Source organism: Siphateles boraxobius, unplaced genomic scaffold (genome assembly GCF_051911475.1).
Source record: "Siphateles boraxobius isolate OS27281-9 unplaced genomic scaffold, OSU_SipBor_1 55, whole genome shotgun sequence".
Taxonomy (NCBI): Eukaryota; Metazoa; Chordata; class Actinopteri; order Cypriniformes; family Leuciscidae; genus Siphateles; species Siphateles boraxobius.
The window spans coordinates 6965434-6992881 of NW_027509181.1; the positions used below are offsets into that span (position 1 = coordinate 6965434).

The window sequence follows — 27448 nt, forward strand, 5'->3', positions numbered from 1 at the left end:
CCGTCCTGGCTGAGGTTGGGAAACAGCAACGGGGCAGGGAATAAACTGAGAGAATGTTGCCAACTGCTTCTTTGCTTCCTGAAACCTCACAACAACGGTATTAACGGCATCACAGAAGAGGCCAGAGTGAGCAATTTGGGTGTCCAAATGAAAAGCTTTATCCTTTATTTATTGCCCAATAGGTTGAGCCACAGGTGCCTCTACGTGACAGCCTTGGCAGCCATCGAATGGCTGAGGGAGCGGGTCATCTGCTTATTGGTAATAAAAACAAATCTGTGGCCCACCGGAGTTCTTCACAGCCTCTGGGCCAGTTCCCTTGCCTACATCCAGGTCTTTAAGAAGGTCAGCCTGGTATGTCTGTATCACCACCATGGTGTGCAGACAAGCACCAGCCTTACCTGCAGCAGCATAGGCTTTGCAATGCTCACCAATGCAGATGTAACCCCACAGGGCTTGGTGAGCAGGCGTCGGAGCCTTCAGAGGCAATGTCGGTTCAAGGGAGAGATAGTTAGCTAACGTCTCCTTAACCTTAAGTATTGCCCAATACCCATGCAATAGTTGGACAAAGCAGGAGTGTAAACACAAGCCGAGTATGGTTTTAATCAGTATTTTGATACCTCAGTGTGGAGATCCGGAAAAAATGGAACGCTACGATGCGGACGTTGTGCTCTACCAAAGAGGATGTACTCATCCAGTTTACTTTTCCGGTGCACTTTCTGGTCCTCGGCTGGCCAATCAAGGGATGGCATTTCCTCTTATTCCCCCGCCTAGATGCTAACCACATTCAACTCCTCGGAACCAGGCATAGTTAACATCTGGCCCTCTTTCAGAACAGAAGAAACTGCAGAGCTGGCTTATGGATCCAAAACAAATGCTTTGGGGTTGGCGGATGATAACTGAGAAAGGGCAGAACCCGTCTCAAGTTCCTCTGCCAACTCCCTTTGTGACCCCCATGATCTGAGCCACTGTGCTGCTACGGGGTGCTCGAGCTTGGGTTTCCTCCTCAGAGAAAAGAGCCAAGCGGGAGCGGAGCACTCTCATTGAGAGTCCTTCACAATACATGCAGCCAGCCTCCTCGAGGGCCCCCTGACATGCTTCACTCCAAAACGAACAACACAAAAGTTGTTCATGTCAATGGCCATATTATAGTGCGGACACGGAGACAGATGATTTCTGAATTTTTTTTTTCATCCCAACTTTTTTTTCCCAACAACAATAAATAAGACAAACAATTTCACATAATACTGTAGCGCGTCCTGAAGGCAAAGCTGAATGTCTAATGTTATAGTCATGTTATAGCCTTTTATAGTCATAATGGTGTGCCATTTCACGTCACATGACTGCCATCAGCCAATAGAATTAACGTGATTTCACACATGCTTCAGAGACTGGTCATGCGGAAGCGTTCCCATAGCGTCAATATTCTGATGCAGTGTTGAGTTCCCTCGAAAGCAAACCCAATGTTTCTTTTTACTTTAAAACAACACTGTAATAACACTGATACAGTTGTACCAGTACACTTGATCCAGTAATACTAACACTTTCTCTTCTATTTGATTTTTTTTTTTTTTTTTAAAGGACTGCGTTAGATTAAACTGAGAGGGGTCATAGCACTTACATATTGTTGTCCTACTGTTAGTTTAACCGCTTCTTTTGTTCTCATTTGTAAGTTGCTTTGGATAAAAGTGTCTGCTAAATGAATAAATGTAAATGTAAACCTAACCCTAAAGCTAAAAAAAATTGTCTAAAATGTTGTATTGTCTTTTAAAATACAATTGGAGGGTTCATTTAATTTCTTGTTCTCATCCATCTTTGTGTTTTAATGTGAGCTATGTTTTTTCTGGTCTTCTCTGAAGAAAATGTGAGTAAAATTTGCTTGGGTGTTGCCTGAGTGTTCTTAGTATGTTGCTGTGGTAAAGGTTGGGAAAGGCTCATATCAAATTTATGAAAAAACTTTCTTCCTATAATGTTAATAGAATGTTCATTTAAAGTTATTCGGTCTATTAATGTTCTCAAAATAATAGCCCATTTTGAACATTCAGGAAACAATCAGAAATACCTTAATGGGAACATTAGAAAATCGTTCTTATAATATATATTTTGCTAGCTGTGGTGTTCTGGGTGGTTGATACAATCTCAGATAAATGCATAACATACTGGTGTCTTATCTGCATGGAACACATCATTCTAATCTATTTCAAATCGGTTCCTCAAAGATGTTACTCTTTTTTATTACAACATGGCTTGTTTTTAAGGTCACCATGACCCAGGGGTCAAACCAAGAACAAGTGTCAATTATGGGTCAAAGGTCAGCATCATTTGTTCACTGTGGATTGTTGCAGTAAAAGAACCAAAAAAGATGTGACACTTGATTAATTTCCCGGAATGCAGCAGTGTGAAGCTAAAAAATGACTTTTGATCTTCAAAATAACTAAATTCTAAGAGAAAGACAAGGAGTAAAAGAAAAAGCCTTTCCTGTTGAATGTGTGGTCAAAGAACGCACAATTTTCCTCAAGTGAAACATAATGAGAACGCATTCTTGGATCACTGTTTGTCTCAAAAACCTCCTTTGAAAGATCTAAAGGTCTCTCAGTATTCATATTCCTAAAATTCTCTGCAATCCTAAAATATGAAAATTTAATAAATGTAAACCACAGATAACAAAATATCATTTATTTTAAAGAAAGACAATAAAAGCATACTTTTATAACCCAAATAAATGACAAAAAACAAGTTAGTGTACAAACCACAGAACAGCTGTTCTGCAAAAATGGGCATATTCAGAATGTGTTATCTCTCACAAGCTCCACCCTATGCAAACCACCACTGATTGCACTCCCTGGTCTTCAGACATTGGGAGGAAGGTTATCTCCAACAATACATGCTGAAGACACCCACAGGGACGGGACTGTTACACCCTTGGAAGAAATACCACTTCTATACATACAGTAGATGTGAAAAAAATTAAAGCAGTTTAATTATGTAAATGTATGTTTTACTCAAAATTCAATGTGATAGTTTCCAAAACAATTATACAATATTATTGTGTATAGCATTATAGTGTATTGCATTGCCTAATGCACTTAACAGAATAGGCTACATTAGACACCAAAGAAAGAATCTAAAGGAATAGTTCACCTGAAATGAACAATTTGTAATAATTTCTTTCTTCAAGTGTTTTGATTCTGAAATCACACCATAGCTTTGTATGCCCTATAGCCCCAGGGCTCTCAAGTTTTGAAGACATGCAAGAGTGACACCCCCCTCCCCCTCCAGGGGAGACACGCTTGATTCCTGCTGGTTCCAAACATCATTGCTTCAGCTTTTGTCAGTTTTGTCTTCAGAAGTAGGCTACAATAGCATATAGATGGCCTCAGAACTAAAAGAAAGCGACTCAAAGCCATACAACTTTTATTTTATGCGGTTTCTTGAAGTAGTAGGCCCTATGCCTATAGGCCCTACTGCACTCTAGCAGAGTTTGGCAAGTATTTGCATAGAAGTATCAGGATACTTTATTTTTTGTGGGCGTATCAATTAATACACAGCAAAAATTGCTGCACTACATTTAATTCTTTAAGATCAAGCCAAAATAATGTTTAACTTAAATACTTGTTAATGTTAATATGGTGTACTTCTGGATAGCCATTTCTTTTAGCCAATCAAAAGGCGAATTCTGAAGGTATCCGCCCACTTCCTAAAATGAATGAAAGATCCGACAGAGGGTTTCGATAGGCAGAGTTCGGTTCACTCAGTTCAGTCATTCGGTGTTTGTTGAGTAGCAGAGTAACTTACTTACTCTTATACTTACACGAATAATTAAGCATATCTTGTAGTTATCTGTCTAAATAAGAAACTAGGTGTTTACATGCGTCGTCTTCTACGCAGTTTTGTTATGTAACTACACAGACAAAAAGAAGCGTATGAGCCTATGACGCCAGAGTGTTTGTGGTGGAAATGAAGATGTCCAGGAGCGGATCAGGTCTCCAGCCTCTTAAAGCTACTGTTCCCTTCACACTGCACAAACCAGCTGGAGCTGCCGTCACAAATATCACTTCAGGTGAAGTATATAATACACATCAGTGACAATCACACATGATCTGAGCCACTAAATGTCCTTGAATATTAACAGGAAATGATTGAGTTTGAATGTTTTTTTAATGTGCTTTAAACGGTCTAACTTGTGCATAAATTGTTTTATTACGCTTTTTTGGGTATTAAACTGTTTGGGCTTTTTAGTATGGTTTCTCATTATCTCTGGGCAAATATGAAATGTATCAGTGTGTTCATTTCATCTACCCACACTACAGTTTTCATCTGGACTTTGCTAGTGCATAGTTCATCATCATCATCATCATCATTATACATACTGGCTGTTGGGTTATATTAACTTTAAACTTATAAATGAAACTTATAAAGATGGATTTTTCATACTCTGTCCAATATACAGTGGGGACCATATATTAAACATTTGCGATTCAAAATCTAATTTAAAGCTTGAAATAAAGAAGCTTTTTTTGATAAAAAAATAAAACTTTTTTAAAAAGTATTTTATGAAGCAAGGCATTTTTATGACATTTGAAGAAGAATAAAGAAGAAATATTATTGATATTTCACTAATTTAATAATACAACACCGGTGACACTGGTCATATGAACTCCTTTGTACTAAATGTCACATTTTCTTGCTTCCAGTGAAGCACTAGGTGCCCTTTGAAACTTCTCAAGTCATGGTGGAAAACATGATCTGGTTTTGTTCGTGTCAGCTACAGTGTATCGTCATTAAAGCAAAAGACAGACAATCTAAATCCTAAGACTGTGAAATGTGAAATTCATGTTAATCTTTACAGCTTAAATTGTCATATTTTAGATATTCCATTGTAATGCATAATGTCTAATATATATTTTTTATATCCAGTAATTCAAGAACTTTTATGATCTATTCTAGACCAGTGAATGGTGAAGTTTAATACAAAAGAGGATATAGGAGGAAACCTCCAATACACACATTTATAAGAACAAGATGTTTAATAGCATGTTTCCTCATTGAAGTGTATAGATAACTACAAAGCACTGGTTTTCTCTGCAATATACTGTGATCATTTTGATTTCAGGTGTTTTTTCTGAAAGCCTTTTTATTCAATTCACACGCTTTCTTGGTTCCTCAGGTGATTGGACCAAAGCCGAATGGTGTTTGCAGACTCGGATCCGGCGCACACTATCTTTGGATGCGATTGTGGGGCCGTACTTGCAAGGCCAGTGGCCCAAAGTGGGTGACAAACACAGTCCAAGCAGACATGGCAGGGAAGATAAATCCACACAGGTGAAGTGATTCAATGTCCTGGCTGAATCATGTGGGCCTTATTCAAATTATAATCCAAGTCCATAATAAATTCTAATCCATCATATCACCAGCTCAGCCATTAGTGATATTCTGTGAAGTGTGTGGTATAAAAATAAAGAGGGTTTTTCACAAATATGCCATAGAAGAACCATTTTTGGTAACCCAAAGAAACTTTCAGAAAGGTCAAGTGGTCATAGTGTCAAGAACATTTAAAAAATCTAAAGCACCCTTTTCCACTATAAAAAAAAATATTTTGTGATATAGAAAGGTTTGTTGGAATTCTTCATGGAACCATAGAGACCAATAAAGAATCAAAAAGAAGAATTGTATAGATTTTAGATCAAACTGATTAAAAGTTCCATTTGATTGGATGGTAGACTGTGGTATTCCATATAAATGGTACATGTAAATTTCATGGTACATGAAAATGGTAATTTCCCTTTCAGTCACTCCCTTTCCCTTCCAGTCGACTGATTGGGATCACGCTTAGGGAGCCTGTCATCTTTGAGTACTGTTAAAATGAGCCAATACACATTGGTGTGCGAGATCTGCATTTCACACTCCGCCCTGCGGCGCGGGTATAAATATGGAAGTGGATTTTTAACAAGCGAGTGTTCTTCTGGAAGACACTCCCAGTGCTGGTGGTTCTACAGTGCGTGGTTCTGGTGGTTCAAACAGCATAATTTCTGTGTGTTTGTTAATGGATGATTAGAGGGCAAAGAAGTAAGTGCTTCACTGTTTCAGTTCCCTGTTCAGTGTTTTGCTGTGGTCATTTCCCTGTGTGCTCCGGCACTGGTGACAGGTCCCATTTCCTGAAAGAGCAACACGGGTGCGTTTGCATCTTTTTCAAGATGTCATTCCATCCTTGCGTTTCTGGATGCGATCGTTCCCCCTGTCCCCCTATGATGGTCACAATGGTTGTATCACGTGTTAATGTTTTTTAAATATATATATATATATATATATATATATATATATATATATATATATATATAACCAATCACTGTGGGCCCCTCACCCCTCTATCACACTGCAGCCAGTGTAGCCCCCGTTGAGCGCGCTGGTCCCTCTGTAATGCTCCCTCCAGAGGACAGGATGCCGATTGCAGCATCGGAGGGTGAGCTGACCTCTGGAAATGATGACTCGGCTGCATTATCTCCCTCTGGGAGTGTAACATTGCCAAAGCCAGATCCAGAAATGTCAGCTATGCTGAAACGGGCCGCCGAGGCTGTCGGGCTCGAGAGGAATCCTCTACCGTGTCCCAAACAGTCTCGGTTGGATGATTGGTATCTCGGGGTGTGCCGTGCTTGTTCTCAGCTCGCCACCTCAGTGTCTTTCTTTCCAAAAGTGCATGGAGGGCTTACAGGTGCACCTGTGTCCGGCGGCTGCAATCTTTTGGACGGAGGATCCTCATCTCCCCCTGAGGCCTGTGAGTTCTCATCCGTTCCGACGGGCAGACCTTACAAAGCCTGTGGGTAAGCTGCCTCTTTGCATACCATGGTGTTGCTATAGGTCTATCAGGCCAGGGCACTGGAAATGCACAAGGGTAGCCCAGACCGTGCGCACATAGGTGAGATCCCGCACTGCAACCGACCTCGCCCTCCGGGGCACGAGCCTTGTGGCATGCCCGATCGGTCTGGCGATGTCCACTTTAGTGGTCCAGGAGTGCCATCGTTGGCTCAGCCTGGTTGATATGGTGGATGCGGACAAGGTTCGGTTCCTGGACTCCCCAATTTCCCAGGTTGGGCTGTTGAACGCGGTGGACGCGGTGGAGATCTGCACCCAACAGTTCTCTGTCGCCCAAGCGCAGACGGAGGCCATCCGGCACATTCTGCCCCAGCGGCCCGCTGCTGCCTCCACCCCGCCGCTGGTGGCCCACTACTGCATCCACCCTGCCGCTGGTGGCAGTTTCTCTGCCGGCTCATCGCCGAGGGTGTCCCCCTGCTGCCGCTGCTGCTCCTGGTGGGCCTCTGCAGCAGCCTCCACCCAAGCCTCAGCATGGAGCCAGCCGCAAGCGTAAGGCCAAGCATCCCTGACACAGGCCACCCAGGGATGGGGGAACAAGCTCTTCAGATGATTAATGTTCTGCCGCTGACTCCCAAGAGTCCAGCGGTACCCGACTCAAAAGAAAGTGCAAATTTCTCTGTTCTTGGATCCCAAGAGGGCCAGACTGGCGGTGTGCGACCCTGTAAAGCCTTGCACCGCTCAGCCCCCTCTTGTATCGCCAGCCGGCAAGATTGGTCTGCAGCATTCGACCTAAAGGACGCGTACTTCAGATCTCCATCTTCCGCAACGCAGGCCATCCTGTGTTTTTGCATTTGAGGGTTCAAAGTCTCAGTACAAATCCTACTCTTCGAGTGCTACATAGCCAGTTGGGTTTTCAGGTCAACGGGGAAAAGAGTAAACTTGCCCACGGGCTGAGGATCTCTTTTTCCGGTAAGGAGCTGAACTCGGTCTTAACACGTTCCTGCTGTGAGGTGTGTCTGGTCGGTGCTTTCAGAAGTGAGAAAGGGTCCCACTGAAAACTTTTCAGAGGCTCCTAGGGCATATGGCAGCCGCAATGGCTTCCTCCATATAATGACCAATTCAGCACTGGCTTTATGGCCGAGTCCCGAGGTGGCTGTGGCAGAGCGGCACGCTCCGTGTGAACCCGCCAAAACCCTCAGCCCATGATCAGACCTTTGTTTCTCCGGGCCAGCCACCCCTAGAACAATTGTCCACCAAACACCAGCTGAGGGGCCACGTACAACGGACATGCAGTAACGGGGGTCTTGGCGGGCCTCCAACTGCATTGACATCAACTTCCTCGAGTTGCTGGCAGTACACTTTGCTTTAAGACACCGCTGCTCAGCAAGCTTGTACTAGTCTGTACAAACACTGCGACCGTTGCGCTACGCTTCCCTCGCATGTTGCAACTTGCCTGCCACCTCCTCCTATGGGGTTAGAAGCTTCTGAGGTCGCTTCATTCCACTTACGTTTCCAGCCTGCTCATTCATGCCGCCGACAAGGCCTCATGACAGCTTATGGCCCAGGCAGAGTGGAGACTCTATCCCCAGGGGTCCAGCTGTTCTGGGACCACTTCGGGACTGCACAGTTACATCTGTTTGCCTCCCCGGACTCGCCCCATTGCCAGTTATTTAACTCCCTGTCCGAGCGGACATCCCTTGGCATGGAGACACTGGCTCACAGCTGGCCCCGGGGTCTCTGCAGAAATGCGTTCCCCCAATGAGCCTTCTTGCACAGCACTGTGCTAAGTCAGGAAGGAGAAGGAGCAGGCTTTGCTAGTTGCCCCTTATTGGCCTAACCGGACCTAGTTCCCCCGAACTTTTGCTCCTTTCGAAAGCCCCTTTCTGACTCATTTCTCTGAGTACATTCTCAGGGATGCGGCATGATGGCATCCATGTCCAGACCTCTGGAAACTCCATGTCTGGTCCCGAATGGACGGGACGCGGTGGTTCTGGGTGATCTGCCACAAACATGTCGTAGACACCATCACTTCTGCGAGAGCACCCTCTAATGAGGCATGCTTATGCCCTGGTGTGGAACCTGTTTGTTGAGTTGAGTCCTCTCCGAGAGGAGACCCCGAAAGTGTTCGATCAGTTCTGTGCTTTCTTTCCTGCAAGATGGGTTGAGTAGGGCTGTCTCCCTCCACCCTCAAAATGTTTGTTGCCTCTATATTGACGCACATCATGATGCAGTGGATACAAATCCACAGGGAAGCGCGACTTGATCGTCAGGTTTCTGAGGGGAGCAAGAAAACTCAATTGAACTGCACCTTTATACCTTCTTGGGAATTATCTCTCATTTTTGGTTGACAAATTGTGCCTGGAATTCGGGCCGGCCAACTCTCACAATATTCTGAGACCCTGGCCTGGATGCGTGCACAAGGTTCCTACCTCTCCCTTGAAAAGGGGACCAGGTGGTGAGCCTCCAAGTACTGCCCTGGAGGTGGCAGACCCAGCCCTGGGTTTTCTCTGCCATGCAAAGAATACAAAGCCTCAGGACCTCAGACCAGCTCTTGTCTGTTACGAAGACCAGCAGAAAAGGGAAGGCTATTTCCAAGCAGAGGTTGGCCCACTGCATTGTGGTTGCCATCATCTTGGTGTATTATCCCAAGGTGCACGTGCCCCCCTGGGCAGTGAGCTCCTCCAAAGTGAGAGTATAGCTTCTGCCTAGGCATTGACACAGAGTGCCTCGGTTTAGAGCTGTGAGCTGGGCGACACCTATCACGTTCGCTAGAAAAATAGCCTACGTGTTGAACCGCTGCTTCTCGTGGGCTCCCTTCTCAGGAAGCCAGTTTCACTGTAAGCCCAGTTCGAATTGTCGGCTTGCTGCGCCATTCCCCTCCTATGGACTGGATACGTGCGCAATTCTTTCTCCAGTAGAATTCCTCTTTAGCCGAACCCTGTCCAGTTCCTCTATAACCTTCGGCTACGGACGTGGTGTAGCGTCCAAAGCAAGGCCTTTCACTCGTATGCACTGGTGGAACCTGTGTTAGGCTGGGTCCATATGTTTTGATTCCTACGGCGATCCCATATGTGTATTCTTCTACGGTACGGCTCCCTGCGGCGAGCCCGTGTCTTCCCTTGGCAGAGCCAATCAGTCGACTAAGTCGAACGTGAGCGACTGAAAGGGAACGTCTCGGTTACGTATGAACCCTCTTTCAGGGAACGGAAGTTCATAGTCCCGTCGCCACTATTGCTGGACCACCGCTAACTCCGAGCTCCGCTCGGCTCCTCAGCGAAGAACAACTGGTGCGTGCATCCACTTCCATATTTATACCCTCGCCGCGGGGCAGAGTGTGATATGCAGATCTCGCACGCCAATGTGCATTGGCTCGTTTTAACAGTACTCGGAAGATGACAGACTCCCTAATTGTGATCCCAGTCAGTCGACACGTCGACCCTGTCTCCATTCCCTTCTTCAGGGAACGAGGGTTACATATGTAACCGAGAAGATTGTCCCCATATAGACCATATATGCATTCACTTTTAGGCCCTGTTTACACCTGGTAATAAGATGCGTTTTGGTTGATCGGATCTCAAGTGGATGACGCTAAATATAGGTGTAAACGAGGTCTAAAAGATTTTGAGCTTGTCCACTTTCGACCACTTCGAGAGGTAGCATTCGACCGGATTGCTTTTGTAGTGTAGACGCTCATTTGGTAGAATGCGTTTGAACGGCCACAAAATAAGTAAACATTTTGGGAAGTGCCCTAGCCAGACAGGATTTAAACTTTGTCAGCTGGAGACCCAAGTTTAGTTTGAAGACGAAAAACGTACCAAGCACAATGTTCTCTCACCATTTCTGATTTCTAACACACACTCACAGCGTTTGGTGTGGTGTTGTCTAATAGAGCAGTAAGCTTATGCGCTCCTTATGTTTTTCCATTGTTTGTCCACATTCATTTGTAAATTGCACAAGATTATTGTAGACCCTATATAGACCCTTCCCTCGAAGAAATCAGGACAGAAGTTGTTGAAAGTGGGCAAAATAGATGGATTAAAATACCAGGTGCAGTGTTTCCCCTAGATATTTTTCCAGCAGCGGTGCTGTTACGTGCCCGAGGTTGTTACCAAGCCGCGCGTGGTGGGGTCCGGGGGCATGCACCCTGGAAGATTTTTTTTTTTTTAAAACCCTTAAACCATGACTTCTGGCAAGTTTTGTGGATAGAAATGGACATTTTAAGAAAAACAAATATGACATACCATCAACTGATTCAAGGCATGATTATTGCAGCACGTACCTTGAACTGCAGTCACAAACAGAAACCTTAATTTTATAATTTTAGACAGGATTATTCATGTTTTTCTTTTGTGTTCATTTTCAGCTTGGTAGAAATTGTTTAGGGGAAAAATGAAAGCACAACCCAGAAAAAGATTATTTACAATTTATTGAAAATGTTATGTTAATGGGAAAGGCCACACCCAATCTGTGAGCACTTAATTTTTCTGGGCTTTTCATAGAAGATCTCTAAGGCTCTTTGGTAATTGAATGATTGTGGGGGTATTTTTTGTTTTTGCAAGAAGTCTTATGCTCATCTAGCCTGCATTTATTTAATTAAAAAAAAAACAGAAAAAACAGTAGCCTAATATTGTGAAATATTATTACATGATGTTCTTTTTAACTTTTTATTAATCAAAGAATCTTTGAAAAAAAAAGAAAAGAGCATCACATATCATATTAGAATGATTTCTGAAGGACACCAACAAGTTTAGTAGACTCATCTGAAAAATTAAATATGATTTAACGTTAACTATCAGGACTATGAGCAGTAGGTGATACTTCCTCGTCCTCATGGAGAGCGCAGTTCGTACCGCTTTCTCCTTTCCACAAGCGCTTGCTCTCCCTTGGCGTCTGTCGTTGCTATGCAACCATGAACAGAGGCGCGCTTGGGAAAAAGAGCGCGCCGGCCGCATTTGAAATAATGAATTTGCACGCGCAAAAAACGCGCTATGTGAACGGCCCCTTATGGCAACGTGACATTAGCCTAATCGAAAATATTTCCATATGTGGCTCTTTCCTCCTTGTTTACAAGTGGATTCAGAGCCACCGCATGCAGCGCCGCCGGTCGCCATGTCTCAGTGTTTTTAGGTGTGTACGTGAATGAAGAGAATGTCGTGATATTACTGATCATGGAACGATTTTACAGCGCTGCGCCGCTCCTGAATACATTGTAGGGGAAACACTGAGGTGTAAACAGGAATGTGTCTCCCTCGTTTACTTCCGATCCAACCAAAACACATCTTAATACCAGGTGTAAACAGGGCCTGCCTTAGAATCAACATCAGTTTCAGGTGCCCTGATCACAAGTGGATACGTTTACCAACAGTGTGTGTCAGCTGGCTCCCCCGAGACTTATGTTCTAACTGTGTTATATTCACAGTGTAAACAGAGTCATGCAGTACCATAGTAAATACCAGAGGTCCATTGTATGTTTGGACACCATCACTGTACCGTGGTGTGCACAAACTAGACTATTACATCACAGCCTATGATTTACTGCAATCACTATGAACTTTAACCCTCAGCTCAGCTGTGAAGGGAAGTGGGCACATTAGCTTTTTATTTTTAAATATCATCTGTTTTCTGTTCCTTATAATATAAGCCAAAATTTCACGCTTCCTTTTATATTGTTGGCTTAAGACTGTTTTGCCCACAAAAATTACCTTATTAATTAGACTCTCTAAGGTAAATGGATTTTCTTTGCTTGTGATGCTGGTTAATAACAAAATATCTGATTGTAATAGTTCACCCAAAAGTGAGAATTGTCTTATTTTACTCAACCTAAAGCAAAATTAAACAAATAATTCATTGAAAATCCTTATTGATTTGTTAGGGGATGTGGTGGCTTCAGCCCTGGTTCCAAAATCGTTCATCCATGAAACAAAAGAAGACATTTAGTGGAACGTTCACAAAGCTGTTTTTTTATAGGATGAAAGCATGCAGGACAGACAAGCAGATCTTTTCTTCTGCATTGTGATGTACATCCGCGTGTAACGGTTTATCAAAAAATAAACAAATACTTGATTTTTATTTATTGGCTGATTGGATTTTGAGATGTGGGCTTTGCACTCATAAGTGGAAGCAGATGAACACAAGCTTGCAGGGGCAGGGTTTAAGTGGACTAACATGTACAGCAGCAGTCATTTCCACCGGAAGGTCCAGTTATGACATTTTGATTAAACATTATGAGGTCAAAAAACAAACAAACAAACATACAATCGTTCCCAATAAGATTTATAACATGCAATTATAAAATAGATAGGGTGAATTTTCATGTCATGCCAACTTAAAAATAAATAAAATAAAATGTTTAAAGTGTAGTTTTATGCATTTCATGATGGCTGTTATTTTTGTAAAAGACACCACATGCATGGTTAGCTGGAGCTAAAACAACAGCTGTTGGATTTCACAAACGCTCAGCATCATGGGGAAATTCAGAACATCTCCAGTATGGAACTGACATGTGTGCAGGTTCATCGGTAAGTCATACATCACAGTAAACATGCCACTTCAATTCTGTTATAGAAATAGCTTGAAACTATAGAATGTTCATGTGTGGTGTGACTCATGGAAATTGTATTACTCTATATCACACTACATATATCTGTGAGTAAGAAAATGTCTGCTGTTTCTCTGCTAATTTTTTTTGTCCTTTTTTTTTGTTTGTCCTTTTTTGTCCTGTTTTTGTTTCTAAGATTTCCAAGCTGAAACAACAACTGCGACAGAAGCAAAGGTCAGGTTTTCCAGTTGACAACCAAGAAAAACTGCACAACCAACATCAGGTACTAACACAAACAGAATCATTCTCTCTCTTTTTTTGCTGTTCTATGCTGCCTGGTTTCTCATTCACAATCCTCATTTCTCTTTTCAACCTGAAAATAAGATTACAATTAGACAAATTCCAAATAACTCAGTTTAGTTTAATTTTATTAAGGCAACGGCTATTTGTGAAAAAGCTAAGTGTAAATAGTGTTAGACTCTATTTATAGATTCTGGGAAATAGAAATAGATTCTATTTATACTTAATCCAAATAGTGGCAGATACTATTTGCACCTCAGTGTATTGTTGTACATTATAAAACAGTACATTATACGGTATCTCATATTTAATCAAGATCACCAGATTTAATCAAGTTAAAATACAAATCCAGTGAGTGTATACCAGAATACAAGGAAGAGGGAGTTGGTTGGCAAGGGCTTTTAGCTTAGCATGTAGCACCACATCCAGTGGTACCCTTAATTAAAAATACCCATTAGTAGAGATGGGCGCACTGTTGCCAACTATTTTCAAAGGAAAGTAGCTAACGCCTTCCCTAAAAGTCGCTAGATGACTTCATACGTCAATTAGCATGTTCGTGACGTCATCGTGTCGTACTTGCGTTCTGCTTGTCTAATGTGTTTTCTCTATAAATTAATGCTCAGCTCACATACTGTATTTAATATATTATAATATAATATAGCCGAATGTAAAATAAAACTGTTCTCATTTCCTATATATGTTTTGTCAGACAATAGAACGAGTAGCTATGATATAGGCCTAGTGAATGACTAAATTTTTTTATAGGCCAATGTGGAAAATTATCTGAATTGAGAGAGTTCGGGAGCCGGATGAACAAAAGCTTTGTGATAGTGAGTATTACAAGTCATACCGTAAGCACAAGAAAGGGAAGGAAACTAAATTATTTAATTAAAAGAAAAAAGAAAAACAGATAAGTGATAAATCCGTGGAAAAACACTGCTCATTCACGTCTCTCAGCGGCCGTGCGCTCAACAGATTAATGTGCTGCTGCTCCTCTCAGCCATTTACTGAACAGGGTAGACGTAGCTAGAGTGAGTGACGTTTGAAAAGTCGCTAAAAATAGCGACTCATTTGCGCGATTCTTTTGCAGTCTGTATGCGGAGGGGTGCCTAACTGCAGCTGGGAGGGGCTGCTGCGTGAGGACTGGGCCATCTGTTAGTGCTTTGGGACGGGGGTGGGACCCACGGCAGCACCCGCTGCTCGTTGAGAAGAGTAAGAACTATATGTGCTTTCACGTCAGAGAGTTTCCAAAAGTCTCCAATAACACCAGAAAAAGTATTTAGATTTGTCGCTAGTCACTTTTTTGAAAATGTGTCGATAGAGGGGTCTAAATACTCGCTAAATATAGCGACAAAGTCGCTAAGTTGGCAACACTGGATGCGCGGATGGGCTATTATTTCATCCGCAACCGCATCACAAAACTCATCATCCGCACCAACGTTTTTGCTATAACCGCCAACCGCGCATCTCTACCCATTAGGCACTTATTTCCACTTTTCAAATATTTTGTTTATTATTATTTTGAATGAACTCCTCTCTGAGCTGATATGCGATAAAAAAAAACGGAGAAGAAGAATGGGATTGGAAAAGGTGGATTCAAACTCTGGTCTGTCGCAGCAAAAGCAAAATTTATTATTCTTACTCATGCCACTGTTTGTTATCAAACAGGTTTCTTTTGTTAATTTTGTCTGTCTCAACCAGACAATTGTCAGCGAAGTTAGTGTAAATAGTCTCTGCCAACAAGGAAGGCTATTTTCACTTAGTGTTTTATTAAATGTTGGCTAGTCTCGCGTAGCCAGACCTTCAGAATGAAGGCAGAAGACAGGTTAAAGGGTTAGTTCACCCAAAAATGAAAATGATGTCATTAATGACTCACCCTCATGTCGCTCCAAGCCCGTAAGACCTCCGTTCATCTTCAGAACACAGTTTAAGATATTTTAGATTTAGTCCGAGAGCTTTCTGTCCCTCCATTGAAAATGTATGAACAGTATACTGTCCTTGTCCAGAAAGGAAATAAAGACATGATCAAAGTAGTCCATGTGACATCAGTGGGTTAGTTAGAATGTTTTGAAGCATCGGAAATACATTTTGGACCAAAAAATAACAAAAACTAGGACTTTATTCAGCATTGTATTGTCTTCCGGTTCTGTTGTGGATCCGCGTTCAGTGACGCTGCTGACGTAAGACGCTGCTGACGTGTGTCTGCTGCGCCCGAGCTTCGTTTACAGTCTGAGGGAGACGCACGCTGGAAACAAAACAATCTTCACAAATATGTCTAAGGATTTCCACACAGAGGAAGACTTGCATTTTTTTGCCCAGCCATATTTATTTGAATCCGAATACCAAACGCACCAGATACACGTCAGCAACGTCTTACGTCATCAGCTTCACTGCGGACTCTGAACGCGGATCCCCAACAGAACCGGAAGTTTTTGCCTTCCGTGTCTCGCCTTAAGATAAGAAAACCCTTAGTTATAAGGTTAAGGGCTCCCTTAGTGAAACATGAGTTGCAAGAAAAAACGCTACAGTTACTAACGCAATCTCGGTTCCCTGAGATAATGGGAAAGAGCATTGCGTCGATGTTTGACGCAAATTGGGGAAACTGTTTTCTCAGAATACTGAAGACTGATTGGTTTACGTCTGTACTTTTCACAGAAAATTGCTTTTTAGCCCGCCAGAAACGGCAGGGCCGACAACCGATTTAAGTTGTGTTAAAAGGCCATTTGAGTCAATTGCTCGACTGAATAGTGTAACGAATTAGCTCTATGAAATATTAGTAACCATTGTAATTATAATTGATTATGAATATTTGTTTCAGTTAATCGGGTTAACTTGATGTAGCTACATTAACATTACAACCCATTATTCGGTTCATCCTGTGAACTCTCAATATTGGTTATTAAATTAATTAATAGAAATGTACATTTCCGGGGCATGGGAAATGTCTTTCTTACTAAGTACTACTAAGAGCAAATAGTCAAGATCTTATATGATTAGTGACTCCGAATATGAGCTTGAGACACGGACAACTTTACGTGTGATAAGAACAAGACTTTATTAACTAGACTAAACATTTAAACTACTCTAACATACACATACATACATGCATACAGTTTACCAAGGGAAAGAGAGCTGAAGAAGAATACAGGAAAGCAAGACGTTATAGCATTGTTTGAAATTCAGCAGATCAACAGCCTTGAGCAAACCATCAGTTTAGTTCTAACACATCCTTTAAATGGGGTAAGGATACTTAATGTATCAAATAATGAGACTAAGTTTCATACTTGCATGTCTCGCCCATTTGAATTCAACTGTCCTGATGCAATTTGTTGAGGCTCCAGTTGATCTTTGCTGATGTTGTTTTGATGAGAGAGAACCAGTTGAAGTCAGAGGATCTTTGGTGAATGAAAAGACAAGGCCGCTGCCTGGCACAAGCTTAGGATCCTTAGAAAACTTCTAGTTTAGCATCATCTTCACATCAGGACTTCTCAGGAAGGACCAAAAGAAAGAGAGAGCTAAGAGAAGCTCAGAGCGTGAAGAGCACAAAAAAGTCAAGAGGGATAAAGAGAGTCAAGAGATGCAATCTAAACCCTGAGAAAGGTGCCACCTCTCAGGGTTGGCTCGGCCAATAAGAAAGGTGGAAGTTCTAGGCGGGAGAATTTGGTTCATGGCTCATGGTTCATTTCGATAACAGCAACATATGTTGCTGTTGTCGACATATCATGTACACAGTCATTTCGATCTTCAAAGTACCAAGTTATATAGACCAAATATGCCACACATATGATTATGGTTAACCATAGTCTTAAACATTAACCCATTAGAGTTTACAAGAAAAAACAACATAAAAGGAAAATCATGAGATGGGAAAATTAAATGCATGTTTATACCTTTCTCAAGTGGTTATATATATACAACAGTAATAGCATCGACTCGTCTCATATGCTCTGTAGCACGGCAGGTTACGCAATGATCGTTCCCGTTATCTCTTGGTCTTTAGTGAGAGAGGCTGGAGTTCCCTTCTCAGTGGGATTGGCCGTTGTGCTGAGCTCCTGTTGAAATTCCCTGAAGACCAGGAGTACTGCCATCATTTCCAGACAGTTGATGTGTCAGCTCGACATTGGCTCCTCCCAAGAGCCAAAGGGCGGCCTACCTTCACACAGTGTGCCCCAACCAGTCTTGAAGGCCTCTGTCACGACTACCTTCTTTCTGGAAACTGAGCTCAGTTCCACGCCCATCTGATGCAGATTGGGCAGTTTACAGGGAGCCAGGACTCTGATGCAGGCGTGGTTCACACTTAGAATAATACGGGGATAATATCAACCAGTGATGTAGAGGCCGAATGTGTAAAGAGCCCAAGAAAAATACTGAGGAGGTTGCTGCCATGAGGCCCAGTAGCTTCTGAAATGTCGTCAAGGGGAGGTTGCTCCCTGTTCTGAATGCTGTCACTAACTTTAGAATTTTTAGGGAGTGATCCGGTGAAATCCAGGCCCGCATTTCGGACAGGTCAAATACTTCCCCCAGTATGTGTTGGCTGGGGGACAGTGAGCTCTTGCTCAAGTTTATTCTGAACCCCATACTTTCTGGACAAAAATGCAGTCCATTTTCTACAGTAGATGGCTGAGGAGCAGAGAACTGTATGTGCACAGTTGAGCTGCATCCACGCATTTCAGTAAGGTATGTCGAGCTAGAGACAGGCACCATACTTCTTGGGGATGAGGAAGTAGTGGCTGTAAAAGCCTGTGGGCAGCGGGGGCCTTTTCTACTATGCTAGCAGAACCTGTATCTCGGCTTGGAGGACATGAGCGTTGGCATCCGAGACCGAAGTGTAAGTCATACCCCTGAAGCGGGCGGGGGGTGTGTGTATCTAAAACCCAATCTTAAACCCAAAATATAAACCCAGTTTATCGTATCTAAAACCCAATTCGACACGCCTGGAATGACAAGCCTCTTGAGGAATGAGGAATTCGACAAGCCTCCACTAAAAGGAAACGCTTGGGAACGGGTAGCACTTCGCTGGGTGGAAGCCGTGCTTAAACTTGGGATCTGTGGAACCTGGCTTGGCGTGCTGCTGAGTAGGGCTGCAACTAACGATTATTTTGATAATCGATTAATCGGACGATTATTTTTTCGATTAATCGATTAATCGGATAGAAATTAAATTAGATTTTTTTTTTATTATAACTAAATAAAACCGTAAATCAGGGTATTTATGTGTAAAAGTGTACTTTAAAAAGTGCAAAAGCCACACATTGAGTTTTACTAATATCAATATTTGCATTGTTTTTAATGATAATTGCTGATGGCAAGTTGACAAACATGATTATTGTTAAAAAAATGATATCCAACATATTATGTTTTAACACAATTTTTGTTAAAACAAATTTACACAGACATGTTGTTCAGATGTGAATATCTGAACTAAAAACAAACTAAAAACATCTAAAATATATAATTCATTTAATTTTTATTTAAAATTAATTATATATAAGGAATATAAGGATAAAGAATATAATATATATTCTATATAATATATAAAAGAATAATATAAGGATAAATTGATTAAATAAATATAGAAAGACTGAAAACAATTGTGTGAACGTAGAGCCGCAGTAGATCGCGTTTGAAAAACAATTAAAACTTAGTAGACAAATGCTATAAAAAGAGAACGGAATGGAGGTAACGTTACCCAGCAAGCTAACATGCTTGAGTAAAGGACAGGAGAAATTATGCATTAGTGCACAAGCATTCGCTGAAAACCACTGAGTACAGTGACTAAAAAACAATATTTTACTGCTGCTGTTATTAACTGCCTTTATATTTAGTGCTTCGCTTTGTAAAGACCGTTTTAATTTAACCTATTTCTGCGGTAGCGCTATTTTAATCCATCACTTACGTTGCGAGCAAACTGATTGCGCAACCTGATGCTCGAGACAAAATACAGACATCCCAGGATCCCGGAAGTCCCGGGAGTCTCCCGCATATTGATTGCGGCTCCCTGATGCCCGCGAATTAGTTCAAACTCCCGAAATCTAGAGCGCGCATGCGAGACAGAAGAGACTGCTCCAAACCGTGTAGCGCGCGCGCTCGGCAGAGCGCCTGAGGGAGAGAGACCTTGCGTGTGTGTGCGTACCAGTAAACGCTCCCCGTGACGTAAGCAGACCAACTAATCGATAATGACATTCGTTGACAACGATTTTCATAATCGATTATAATCGATTTTATCGATTAGTTGTTGCAGCCCTACTGCTGAGTCAACGGCAATTTAGGATAACTTAAAGCAGCTGAGGAACTTGCTCTCTTTGGCAGAAAATGGCGCGTCACCTGCGATTCTTCTGTGCTGCCGAAAATGTTTCATATTTTTTCACGCCTTCCACTGTGAGCTTGAATTAATTCTCTAGTCAGGCTTTTGTCGTCTTATAGTGTCTGATTATAGCGCAAGCTTGGGTGTTTTTCCCCCATCTTTCAAGAAACAATTTTTTTTTTCTTGGTCCAGTTTCGTTTAGATTTCTTGTTTCCAGTAGCCTACTGTAAAGCTGCTTATGACTAGACATAGGACTAGGTGTAAAGCACACAGGACTAGGCATCAAGCCGCGTCACGTCTTGGACACCAAACACATCATTCTGTACTTTCGTGCTTCAAGGCTGCAAAAAAATCTGTGAATCTAATCACCAAACAGGCAAAGTTGCATTGATGTGTGAGTACAATACAGTAACAACAAGCTGGACAAGTATAATGTAATTTTATGAAAACCTATGTGAGTGGTGCGGCAGGATTTTGAGCATCCTCGGGTGTCGTAGTTGGACGTAGTAGGACGCTCTGTCGTCCGTCAGATCGCCTTTAATAATTTCCATAACTCAAATATCGTTGTACAGCTGTATAGTTTAGTAAATGTTAAACTTGTTCATAAGTCAGTGGTCCATTATGATCTGTTTATTGTGTGAGACTTCGTAACTATAGCAACCGCTTCTCCATTGCCATGTTTTGCCAAAAACTATCTCGAAATGCTTAGTATAAACACTTGGGTAAGGGTGATGTTTGTTACAACGCTCATAAAGAAATCCCTTGCCTCAGGGACTTTTCCCCCTCAGGGATACCTTTAAGTCAAACCACTTAAGAGGTTTCAGGCAACCGGGCACTGGACTCCACCATTCCATTCATTGGCCAAGGTCCGCCCAAAAGTCTGACCGGCACGTGAAAATATAACGTCGCTACAATAACAAACCGGCATGTAAAACTCTTGGACGTATTTTAAAAAGTCTATGCTGTGAAATTCAAATACTTCTGAAAATTCTGCATTTAGTTGATCCTGATAAGTGCTCATTGTCACAGTTGTAAACAAGACGGCTTTCTACTTTTATGAGGGGGTTTGGCATCATAACAGCTTTGTTTCCAGGTGGATCATTAAAGAACACGACACGCACGTCTCCAGGAAATCATGTAGAATTCAACCAATTAGATGACGACTTCCAATTTTGTGTGCCTTATGCATCAGACGTTCGGTCTATGTGCGTGACTTCTGAGGCTGAGCCTAAATGTTGCTTGCATGTACGAAGGGACCCCAGTCATATTCAAGGATCATATCATAGAGAGATCGTTTTTTTTTTTTACTTAGTTAGCAACCACCCAGAACACCTAACAAAGGAATATGCTATTAGCCACTTACAACACCTTAGCAACATGGCAACACCCTAGCAACAACCCACAACACCCGAGAAGATGTAAACATTTAGTTATTATCTGTATTATTTATCTAGCTAGTTTTTGCATGAAAATCTATGATTGCATTTCATGTATCAGTGTGCTACGACACATTTTTGCATATGAAATTAGAATAAGATCCTGTTTGCATTGTAGTTTAGGGGGCTCATTATTGGCTGTACCAAAGCTCATAAACTTCAAATGAGTTCAGTGGTCTGTGGGTGAAGCCTTCAAATTCACTCAAGTGACATATTCTGACACATGTACACAAATGTTAGAGGAAGTGTGGAGGATTGCAAAATGTAACAGGAAGAGTGGTTGTCAAAAGCTGTTCTGCTTTAACACATGCTGGCCAGCTGCAAACAGAAATCACACACTCCAGAGTTATTAATTTCAGAGTTTTATTTCATTTTGTATTATGGGTCCTATTAATTCCAGTTTAGTTTTAGTTGGATATGAAGGTGTTTTTCTGATTATTGTCATTGTTAGTTTTGATCCATTACTACATGTTTTTTACTACAAATTGAAGGCCATCGTTCTGCCACATGACATGCAAAGCACTTTATTAGTTATGTATTATAAACTTGGTATTATAATTGCTACTACAAGTTTTATTAAACACATGTACAACAATGCAGGAGACTGCATTACTCACTGACAATATAATGAGCAATAAATATTGTCAAGTCATCTTTATTTATATAGCACCTTATACAATACACATTGTTTCAAAGCAGCTTTAAAGTGATAACAGGAAAATTATTCAGTGATTCAAACAGTTCAATTTGGCTGTACACTTGTACAGCAGCTCTAAAAGAAAAGTTTAATTTTTCAGCTGAAATCATTTCAGTGTTGATACAGTTCCATTGTAAAGATCATCAATAATTAAATTAGTTAATTTCATCTTTGTAACATCCATCATTCATCTTCAGGGCATTAATGATTCAACTTAATAAAATGGATCCACATAGGTACACATTGGAAAACAAGTAGTTGCTGACAGAGAGACAGACAGACAGACAGACAGACAGCCAGACACAAATAGATGGATATATATATACATACACAGACACACAAATAGATGAACAGACACACACAGACACACACACACACACACACACACACACACACACACACACACACACACACACACACACACACACACACACACACACCAGGCTTAGGAGAATAATTACATCAGAAGATCCTGCATGGATTGAAAATATAAAAACCGAAACATCTTTTTAGTTTTTGTCTAATGCTCTTGCATATAAATAAACATTCAAACAATTCCCCTTATCTTTGCTAACTTCATCTTAAATTGTGAGCATGAAATGTGTCATATCTGTGATGTGGTAATTTTCATCATTCTCAGGAGTTTGAAGATGTATTGCATGCCTTCAAAGTCTGTTTGTTGTTCACTTACAATTTGGGGATAAAAAACTAAGTTTCTGTTAATAAAAAAAGTTGCCACCGACAAATAGAAAGTATAAAAATGTCATTAGCTCAATTTAAAAAATAAATAAATATATAAAAATGGAAAGGCCTTGTAATCATACTAGTACCCATATGTGTGCGTTTCCTGTGTTCTCAGTCCTCGGCTGCATCATTGACTCGACTGCCATCACGTCTGCGACACAGTGAAGAGAGACTAGATCAGGAGCTGGAGAAAGTCTTCATACATTATTCACCTGTTGACCACTGTGGAGTAAGTTTCTTAACACTTTTCACTGTTTGAACTAATTGTGAAGGCTGATGTCATGCTAATTTGTATATCATTTAAACTGGATAACCAAGCCCAAATGCTCAGTTTTAGTTTTGTTTTTTGTACAAACCTGCACAACTGGAAAAGTATGTAACTGTATCCGTGTTTTTCTTTTGTTTTTTAGCTATATGAGGTTCCTGATGGCCACAGGGCTCCTGTTCCACACCTGAGCTCCAGGAGTGGTTTTCAGATAGAGTCGTCTTGTGTATCTTCCCAGTCCTCTTTATCTTCATTCACATCTTGCACTCCACAGCGCCCTTTAGATCTTGATACTAGTAGGTCTCTTTTTTTCCCGAACTCTCACTGTATGTATTGGTGGACAGACGTCCCTGTTTCCGGAGACAATCCTGGTTTTTAGTGTCCTGTCCCTGACTAAATCTATCCAAAACACCCCTCAAATACACAACAAAAAGCCCGACCCACATACTCTGCAGGTTATCAGAGCAATTTTGTAGTGATTATTTTCACCAGCAGAGGGCTGCAAGCTACACTGATTAAAATAAGACTGACTTTTTGTACAATATGTACAATATGAGCTTGAACAGGGTGTGTTTGTTTAGCACACACTTTTAGACATTCCCAAAAAAGTTCAGTAGCCACAGTGCAGTAATTCCCACACACATCTTAACTATGGCCTTGTTTACACTGTCAGTGAAATGTGACCCAATTTAGATTTTTTGGTCATATGTGACGCAGATCTCTATGACAGATCTCTATGTATTCTATGACAGTGTAAACGGAAAAAACGCATGCATTCGGATATTTCAAAATCAGTTTCAGGCCTCGTTCAAATGTGGAAATAAATCAGATCTGTGCCATGTAAACAGGCGGATCGGATTTTCTGAGGCATTAGGCTATGTATCCGCGGTTTAATGACGAGAGAAATCCCGACGCGCATCTGCAAAAGGACGGATGGCCCGACGAAACATTGTGTCGTCGTAGGAGAGAAATGTGGACACTCGTTGACACAACATATCAAAGTTTGGCTTGCTCAATTTTGCCATAGACCCACTGCTTCTCGTTAAAGCCTGCCACGGTCTCATGAAAAGTGCGTATCCATAGCACAAATTTTATTTACCGGATGTGCCAATACGCATAGTGACGTGCCATTGGCTTCTGTGCGTCAGATGCCCATGTCACTTAATGTTAATACCCCCTCTCTGTAATACACACGCACTCCACACCCCTAATCCTACCCAAAGGGGTTTACAGTGCGTATCATGCACGCAAAAACTATTTTTGGCGTATTATGGCATGAGAAATAAAATTAGTGGTATAGATACGCACTTTCATGAGATCGTGTTGTATGTTCCCACCAGTCCTGAGATCACTCTCGCACACAATAACTGAAGCATATGCGCAGGCTGCAATGGGTCACCGTGATTTTGCCAAGTAAGACATGTTCCTGGATCAACACATCTTGTTGATCCTGGAACAACATTCCTGTCCCAAAATTTAGTCCTTACCCTATCCCTATCCCTACCCCTAACCCTACCCATAACTTTTCTCTAAAATCAGAGGGAAATGATAGGTGAATAGCACTGATGTTGAAGCACCTTACCCTGGTTCTAAGCCTAAACTTGACATAAACTGTAAACTTGTCCCTCAAATCTGATTGGTTGATCTGAAAGTTGTTCCAGGATCAACAAAGATGTTGATCCAGGAACATGTGGTACTTGGTGAAATCACGTTCACCGGCTGGAATGATGGCCCTTTTCGTCCTCCGCCTCAATCATGGTGATGTTTGGCGAACTTTGAATATATCGCAAAGCTAGCATCAAGCATATTTCACGTTCGTCCATCTGTGCAAGAACCCCCTTTAAGCATGCGCAACGTCTCAGATAGTATGCCAAGTGTAAACACATGAATCGGATATGGGTCACAATTGAAAGAACGTGTAAACAGACGGTCAAAAAAATCAGATATAGGTAAAAAATCTGAATTTGGCATCAAGACCTTCAGTGTAAACGAGGCCTTAATCACATGGGTGAAAGTATAACTGGATATAAATAAATTAAAAAAAGATTAACTAAACAATTACACTTGCATCAATTACATTTACAGGAATAAAAATTCAAAATAATAAGCCTAATTAGGGCTTATTAAATGGTAAATATAATAATGCAATATAATAGTATAATATGGTAAAGATCCATTTTTAAAAGCACAAACATTAAAGAACACTTGAAAAGTAAAAAAAAGTTGTAATATCGATTCTAAAGTCCCAAGAATCAATCTTAATCTATGCGGCTGTCAGTTGATGACTGAACAAAACTTTTTGTATTATATTTATTATATTATATTACCGGTATATATTCGAGTAAGCCGTTTTTATGACAGCTTCCATTTAAATGTTTACATTTTAAAAAAATAGTAGAAACATAATTGTCATTAACACATTTATGTAAAAATGCTTCTTTAAAGGTGCTTTTATAAATAAAATGTATTATTATTATTAAAATATAAATGTATTTATAACATTATTATTATTAAGTAGCCTATACAAATCCGTTAATTTTAACCTTTAATATTATAGTAATGTACCAAAATTGATATTACTAAAACCAGCTTGGGTTCGTTTTACTCACCAAATCATAATGATAATTAATTATGATAATAGTATGTTAGTATATGGAATTGACAACTATTAAAAACCATACAAGAAATATATTGTCACAAATTTTTTTTTTATAAATATCTTCCTGTTTATTCTTGTCTGATTTGAACTGACTGTGACCCTGCTCTGTTCTCAGTTGGGGAGGTAAACTCATGTATCCTGATGTTGTCCTCATCACCACGGCCCAATAACAGCTACTGCTTCCAGAGAGATCCGCCAGAGGGCTGTGAGAGAGTCCGAGCGTGTGAAGAGAATGTGTAAGTAGGCATACCATGACAGGGTGTTGCTATGTGGTTGCTGAGGTGTTCTGAGTGGTCACTGCATTTTGCTTTGAACAACACTACTGTTTTTTAGTTTTCCTTCACCTTGCATCATGTCTTTTTTTCTTTTTTATTCATGTCTTCTAATTCAGCCCATCATGCTTGGATCAGGTGTTAGTATCCTCTTGCCCCGACCCCAACAAAGTGAACTTCACCCCACACACAGGCTCAGCCTTCTGCCCTGTCAATCTCCCGAAGACCCTCCTTCCTCCAGTGGACTTCCTGATCTGCAGCCTCTCAGTTTCTCCAGGGTCCTGCTGGGTGGGACAGTGATGACTTAATGAGAGAGAGAGAGAGAGAGAGAGAGGGAAGTGACTGTGTTTTTACAAGAAAAACACTTGTAATGTTGTACTTGCTTCAGCATCCTTACTATTAAAAAGAATGTTTCATTGTTGAACAGTGAAAAATGTATACATTTATTTTCCAATTTAAAAAGTAATTGAGAGTGGAGAAAATATTACGATTTATGGTTTAATAATAGGCCGTTTTATACGAAAAAGGCTGTCCTTTGAATATTGAACAGGGAAGAATGAGTACATGTAGATTTTTTTGTTATATAAAGACAAATGGTACTATTAAGGCAATATTTGTATTTTGAATCAGTATTTTACCACCTACTTCAGCGTTATAATGAACAAAGAAATTAGCAAATGTTTTAATTTTCATATTTGTACCTTAGCTTTATTTAGTTACAGTTGTTGAAAAGATCAGAAGAATGTTTTGTGGGTGGATTTCAGTGGGTGTATTCATGTCATTGGATTTAAGGTGAATTCCAGTCATATCTACATTCAGCCTTTACATTTGTGCTTTTTAAAAAAGTAGATTTTTGTGGTTTAATAAATGTTAAAATGGTGTACCTTGAACTTATAAATGTTAATTTGTTTACTTGTATAGATGAATCTGGACATGAATGTAAGCTCAGTTGAGTGCTCTGTAATGTTTGCACATTTTCTAAACATAAGCTAATAATGTGGTAATGCACTATTTGTCTTCAAAGTATGTCTTTATTCAATGTGCTCATTTAATGCACATGATTTTTGTTGATGTTTTAAGGTTGGGTTAAAATGCTTTATATTCAGATGGATTAATTTGAACTATTGGCCTTCCTGTTGGGAAGTGCTTGGTGAAACTACATGCAAATTGATGATTCGTCAATCTTGTTTTATTATTATTGTTCTTTTATTGCTATAAATCAATTTAAAAATTCTTGCACGTCTGCAGTATGTTTTGGCAATGATAAAGAAGAAATTAGTATCAATATTGAGTGAACGTCTATTCCATCTTAATTATAAATTCTGAGAAATACTGTAGCAAACTATGATTTTGAATGACAAGAATGTAAAAAAACAAAAACAATTCTTAAGTGCCAATCTCACGTCATGTAATCTGCACTAAACAG

General features: G+C 40.8%; 2 protein-coding genes across 3 annotated transcripts in view; one reads left to right on the top strand and one right to left on the bottom strand.

Annotated features, from left to right (window-relative positions):
• The window catches only part of dnajc9 (DnaJ (Hsp40) homolog, subfamily C, member 9), a 298727-nt gene that overhangs the window by 200337 nt on the left and 70942 nt on the right, over positions 1–27448 (bottom strand). The window lies entirely within an intron of this gene.
• On the top strand, positions 3690–27255 carry fam117ab (family with sequence similarity 117 member Ab). Of its 2 annotated transcripts, none has more exons than XM_077205938.1 (8): positions 3690–4057; positions 5165–5319; positions 13206–13325; positions 13542–13628; positions 22942–23055; positions 23237–23387; positions 25866–25986; positions 26142–27255. In XM_077205938.1, exons 1-8 carry the CDS (start codon positions 3955–3957, stop codon positions 26320–26322), a joined length of 1032 nt encoding a protein of 343 aa, XP_077062053.1. In that variant the 5' UTR covers positions 3690–3954; the 3' UTR covers positions 26323–27255. The 2 variants fall into 2 exon arrangements, with proteins under 2 accessions (XP_077062053.1, XP_077062054.1); XM_077205939.1 differs by having other exon boundaries at positions 3760–4057; positions 5165–5265.

Bases quoted from the DNA above. Each gene is read 5' to 3' on its own strand.
- fam117ab (XM_077205938.1), top strand. From the start codon at position 3,955: ATGAAGATGTCCAGGAGCGGATCAGGTCTCCAGCCTCTTAAAGCTACT. The intron at 23,388-25,865 runs GTAGGTCTCTTT...CTCTGTTCTCAG, and splicing joins CCCTTTAGATCTTGATACTA to TTGGGGAGGTAAACTCATGT. The intron at 25,987-26,141 runs GTAAGTAGGCAT...CTTCTAATTCAG, and splicing joins CGAGCGTGTGAAGAGAATGT to CCCATCATGCTTGGATCAGG.